This window comes from Lutra lutra, chromosome 11 (genome assembly GCF_902655055.1).
Source record: "Lutra lutra chromosome 11, mLutLut1.2, whole genome shotgun sequence".
NCBI lineage: Eukaryota > Metazoa > Chordata > Mammalia > Carnivora > Mustelidae > Lutra > Lutra lutra.
In genome coordinates this window covers 3,538,801-3,544,800 of record NC_062288.1, presented here as the reverse complement: position 1 = coordinate 3,544,800, position 6,000 = coordinate 3,538,801, and the positions used below count along the sequence as shown (strand labels likewise).

Here is a 6,000-nt window from a genome sequence, read left to right as displayed (position 1 = left end):
TTTGATACACAACATAAAGTACCCGGTTCAACTGAATTAATTTTGCTAAAGCGTTTGCTAAAAAGCTCTGAATTCCAATTTTTTAAAGAAATATCTTTTGTGTGAAAGAAGTTTATTCCCGACAAAGTTTCCCTCCCCCCTCCCCAGCCCGGGACAGGGTAGATGGGGGGCCTCTGAGAAACAGGGAAGGGCCCTGGCCCCCCAGGCCATGCCGTGTCTGGCTCCCCCAGCCCGGCTGAGTCCACTGCACCTCCCTGCCCAGCCCTCTGGAGAGGGGAGGGGGCGCCAGCTCCTGGGTGGTTCCAAAGTGGAGTGTGAAAATAGAGTATTACAAAAAAGTGTGGTTAAACTCTTGATCTCTTATCTAGCGATGAAAGAGGACAGAAACAGAAAACAGTGTGTCATACTATTTCCTAAAGAAACCAGTTTGGAAAGTTACTAGCCTTGGCCACCTCAGTTTCCTTAAAAGTACAGTGGAATGTTCGGGAATGGCCAGCCTTTGACAGCTCCAAATGTCTCAGGTTGGACTCTGGGTTCACTTGCACCCTTGTCATGAAGGATCTGTCCCCCCCAACCCCAGTTGTCAGAGGGATTAGCCACGTGGGAGGAACTTGCCAAAAGTCTACAGAAACAATCTTCCAGTTTGCGGGTTATGAGTTAACCAACAGCTTCAAAGAGGAAAGGAAGAGAGAAGGGGTCCGACCACATGAAGCCTGACTCCCAGCTCCTCCCAGGTGATAAATTGGAATAAAATACAAGGTATTATTCCTCTTAGAAACGTCCCTTTAGGTCCTTAGACAGGCAGGTGAGGGGGCTGGTAAGAGCCAGTGGGGGCAGCCGCGCTAGATGGTGAAGATTTCGGTAGCTCAGTAGCAAAATTAATAAATACCTGAAAGAAATGATGAAAATCACTGTGAACCTGTGAGGACACCAGACCTCCTCTTCTCAACTGTTGTACAAAGGGACATCTCCTCCAAGTGCTACCCAACTTTTCCAAAAAAAAACAAAAAACAAAAAACAAAAAAAACCCACAAAGCTTTCATTGATACCACCCGCTTGGAAACCTCCATAAACAGGAATATCCTTTGAGGACGCAGCTCGATGTAGGGATGGTCACTAAGCCACCTGGAAATCAGGATGCCTTGAGCATATGGCTTAAGGATGAAGGTGGCATTTAATTCTACCTTCTGGCACTCAGTTCACTTTGCTTCCCAAAGTCAGCAATGGCTCAGCTATGTTGCAGTCCCCTTAGACATTTTGGGGTGGGGGGTGAGCCAAACGAAGAAGGGGAGGTTAATGGGGCATGGCTTGCCCAGTGAATGCCCAGTGTAAGTGTGAACAAATGGGAACCCTACCGACTACGTACCTTAAGTGGACAGCAGACAGGAAACAGACCTCCTCACTCTCACTGTCTTATTCAGTAAAGCCAGTGATTAATTTAAGGAAAAGACAACCTCAAGAAGTCACCTGGCTCATTTTAAAATTGGCTGGGGGAGGCCTCGAGCCCACACCGAAATGCAGTCAGCCGAAGCATTCCCAGTACCATACCTGTTCCAAAGTGGTTGGGTTGATGGAGTAGTGTTTGATATGCAGCAAGGTCTTGTTGTTCTCTAGAACGTGGAACAGGTCTGCTAAGCATTCCCACTGTTTCGGAACATGGTATTCCAACAAATTCAGGCGCTGCCCCTAAAAGCCAACAACAAATTGTAAATCGTATCACATGATGAGCAATCAGTAAGATTGACCACTCTGCACTTAAGTGACAAATAAATTATCATTTCTTCAAACTACACGTCTCCATGGCAGTGGGAGGGTGGGTCGGGTCTGAGGGTCTCCGGTGCACACGTCGAGATGATGGCACAGCTGGTACGTGGTCCTCCTCATGCCTGCGTGGCTCTGTCACCCCTCATACACCTCCACCCTGCCACAGCATGCGGAAGCCCTTCCTGGGGGTAAGAAGGTGCCTCACCTTACTGAGAAAGAAGGAGGAATTTATGGTGGAGGCATGATCGCACCTACCCTCACTCGGGCTTTGAGCAGAGCTCCCTGCTGTCCTCACTGTGAGCTAGCAAGCAGCTCTTGGTAAGAGAGGAAATCTTCCGACCCTCTTTTCACATGTGCAAGGGGACTCACAGCAGGGGTGTTACTGGAAGTCTGGAAGAGACCCTGAGCCTGGTCTCGTACAGCATGCTTCTTACCAAGGGCTCCGTGGCTCTCATTGGAATACACAGGTGATAGCTACTTTATAGGTGAGACCCTATGTATGACCCGCTGGAATCGCATAGTTATCCGAGATCCTGTGGATAGGCAGTGCTTCTAAAATGTTAACGTGCGTAGGTGTTGCCTGGCTCCCTTCTTAAAGGCAGGTTTGGATGCAGGAGGTTGGGGCCTGAGATCCTGTAGGTCGAAACAGCTCCCTGGGGAAGGAGACGCTGCTAGTCCAGGCATCACACTTTGCATCTAGTAGAGGATTAGGGACCCAAGCGCAGGGCACTCGTAAAATAATGCTGAAATCAGCAAGTCTAGAAGCCCAACAGCCAACACCTGGAAGGCATTACCTTCTGCAATCTCCTTCCTGAACAAAACAAGCCACGCAAGGGGGTTGTACTCATGGGTTGTGGGGGTACGTAACCACGGTCCCCTCAGGGACACCCGACAAAATGGTCAGACAGGCATGGCGTCCCTCACAGCGGCCAAGTGGTATCCACTGGCCATGCAATTGTGTGCGGGGACCTGTGACCTGTGCTTTGCAAACAGGCCCACACAGCAGGCACTATCTCCTAACCACGCAGAATTAAAACAGGGAAAAGGACAAACGCACTCATCCTACTTCTCAGGCTGAAAACAAAGGAGGAATGCAGAATTTTAGTGCTACCTTAAACTGGATCCCTGGAAAATGGAGCTTCAAGCAGTCCGAAATCACGTTGTGCCGATTTGTTTCCTGACCGAGCCAAATCTTCACTGAATACCCATCACCAAACCTGGAAGTCAGATGAAATTGAAACACGGTCACAGCTGTCCGGACCTAAGAGGGGAAATTCCCAGTCCATGTCCCGTAGGGATACGGTAAAGGAAAGTAAGTATTCCAAATCGATGGGAGAGTCAGGACTTTCAAAAATGCAATACTCAGACGTCAGAACTCAGTTACGCAGTTTTCTGTAACCCACCGACACAGACACAGACACAGATTTATCTTTAAACACAAAATCAGCAGATCCTGGCTTTAATTTCTGTCAGTAAAAGACGGAAGCTGAAAGCAAACCGAAAGCAAACGCGCTGAGTTCAAGAAGCGGGACCCGGGCCGGAACGGACCCTGAGAAGCACGGCGGCTCCCAGGTCCCTGATGATTACGTGTGGCAGCGGAGAGGGGACGGGGGTGCAGAAGTAATGAGCATCATATAAAGCAATTCTCCCGCCTGTACCCAGACCTAGCAGGTGCAGGGACAACGGGGGAAGCTGGTCTGAGGGGTGCGGTCCCCCCCATTGTGGAGCTGTGGACAAATGACCATGTGTGAGGTGACAGTCACACTGCAGAGCAATCTCAGGGCCACCTGCAAGAATTTAAGAGGCTTCCAAAAACCGTTATTCTACTGCCTGTCCCAGGTGCCGAGTTTGGTGCCGAGCACATAATAACATCTCAATAAAGACCCAGAGAATAAAAACAAAGACATGAACACATCATGATGACAGAAGTTTGTGTCAGTTTTGCTCATTAACACATCTATCCCAGGTACCTAGAACTAATAACTATGAGTAGAATGATCCAATGAATGAAAAGAACGGATCCCATTCCCAGACGTTTACGAGTACCCTCATTTACTTCAGCATTCCACACATGGACAGGGGAATCCATCTGGTGCAGAAGGAGGCCCAAGACAACCTCACTTTGCTCACTGGCTCAAAGCACCCCGAGATCCTAGTCTGAGTTCTGATTTTCTGCTCCTGCCCCGATTTCAAATTTCCTCCAGATGTGAGTGTGGCCCCAACCTCTCCCATCATTCAGGGCTGATGGTCCCAAATCCATTCGTGGCCAAGAGGTTGTTGATGAGGTTGATAAAACATGGATGGAAACAGGCAGAGAAGCCTCCTGGGGCTTCTCCTGAGCTGCGTGGAGGAATTTCTGAAGGAGGTGTGTGTCTTGGCCACTCCTCTGCTCAGCAGCAGGGCTTCCACGCTGAGCTGCCCACCAACCCGGCCCATCCAACCCCACCTTCACCACGGCCTCCTACGTCGGGGTGTGTTTCCACATCTCAGGTGGGTAGGCCCTGAGGTCTGGACAGCTGCAGGCACATGGGTCTGCAGAGCCGTGGGTTCCATCTGCACGTGAAGCTGTATCCTGGGGGCAGAGGAGAGCACGGAGCATGTTTCTGGTCTGATGGTCATTACATCTGACAGCGTGTGCTGCCGGCGCTGGGCCTGGCTGGCCGGCCGGGTTGGAAGGCATCCCCTCCCTCCACATACCAGATGTGGGACTCGGGAGTCACTAGTGTCTGATAAGGGTGCTAGGCGATGGAATGATTTCCTTGGAATATCCCCGCGGCCACATCTGGCACAAAGCAAGGCGGTAAACAGATACCAGTCCAATTTGTTTTCTGCACAGGCTACGATCCAAATGGAAGAACCCTTTGCTTTGGCATGAAGCATCTCACATTTCTTCAGGAAACACAGATGAAAGCAGGTGAGCCAACGAGAACAGGGATCAGAGCACGCACGACATGAAGCATGAAGGTGGGAAGCCCAGCGTGCACGGACGACCTCACTTTCTACGCATGGGAGGGTCCCCACGCACCATTGCGCAGGGTGCAGCCCTGTGGGCATACTTCGCTCATGCATTTTAAAAAATTCTTTCATGAGTACTTTATAGTTTTCTGTGTACTAAGCGACTTCGGGTTTTGCGCTAGACAACTTGAATTATGAAGCTCTTTAAGGAAAGGAGAGCACCCGCAGGAAAACGTTCCTGGGAGAGGCTGGCACGTGTGTCGGGATGTCTCTGGAGTAGTCAACGAGACCCCTGGACAGAGAGTTACAAAACCAGATCATCTTCAGTTACTAGGAGAATCTCTGCAGGTCAGTGAATTCATTCATGATGCAGGAATCTAATTCACGGCGGCCTTCCTTTCTCCTTTCTGCCTGTCACCTGCACACTCAAGCCAGGATCTAAGTTCTGTCAGGGATTTCTTTAATTCGTGCACTTTCCAGTCTAAAAGCTTTCAAAGCAGCCAAAGGTCCTTCATCTATACGCGCGGTCATCAGTCTGACGCGGCTCACCACCGTGTCCCCGCCAAGCGCCCAGCCGGCGATCACGGAAAGAGAAATGAACGGCGTTATCTGCCCGCGGAAGTGCCCGTAACATCCATTCGGCCGCTGTCCGGGATAGAGTTTGGTCCACACTGAACATCATCTGTGTAACTAGTGCTAGAGCAAGGACAAGCAGTGTGCCGGCGGGAACACACATGCACGTGCGTTTTAAGAGCCAAACATCAGCGTGCGGGGAGCGAGCGAGGAGGGCAGGGGGCAGACGGCTGCAGTGTGAGCACCCAACTGAGCCAGACACTTCCGCGTCACCTCATCAGGGTCCGGGAGGTGATCCTGTCCACAGAAGTCACGAGCATGGGGCACACGGGTTCCGTCGTGAAGCCCTGAGCACCGATGCCCTATTCTGTCCCCACGGACCTCGAGGCTGCTAGGTCGGTCCCTCTTTTACAAAAGTGACATGAGATAGCCTGGAGGTTGGGTGACACGCTCAAGAGACACAGCGGCCAGGGAACAGAGGATGGCACAGCCCAACCCTGGTCAGCGGAGTGCCAACACGGCACAGGGCGGGGTCCTGTGTCACGGTCCACGCCCCCGCCTTCTTCCAACCTCCACCTTCTCGCCAGGTACCCTGTGTCCATGGAACATGACAGATGGCACTGCCTCTTCATAAAAGGTGGAACTGGGAGACCCAAAGAGTCTGGAGATTGGTCACTGTCACGCCGCTCATTCTGGCAGAGGTGCGAC

At 51.2% G+C, this 6,000-nt stretch overlaps 1 protein-coding gene across 1 annotated transcript in view; it reads right to left on the bottom strand.

Annotated features, from left to right (window-relative positions):
- Nucleotides 1-352: 352 nt before the first annotated feature.
- ABCA13 (ATP binding cassette subfamily A member 13) overlaps nucleotides 353-6,000 on the bottom strand; it is a 340,662-nt gene continuing 335,014 nt past the window's right edge. Inside the window, exons 61-63 of the mRNA XM_047695838.1 lie at nucleotides 2,876-2,981; nucleotides 1,549-1,686; nucleotides 353-889 (exon numbers count right to left, since the gene is read on the bottom strand). Of these exons, the coding sequence (XP_047551794.1) occupies nucleotides 794-889; nucleotides 1,549-1,686; nucleotides 2,876-2,981 (340 nt within the window). The 3' untranslated portion in view covers nucleotides 353-793. The remainder of the gene's footprint in view (nucleotides 890-1,548; nucleotides 1,687-2,875; nucleotides 2,982-6,000) is intronic.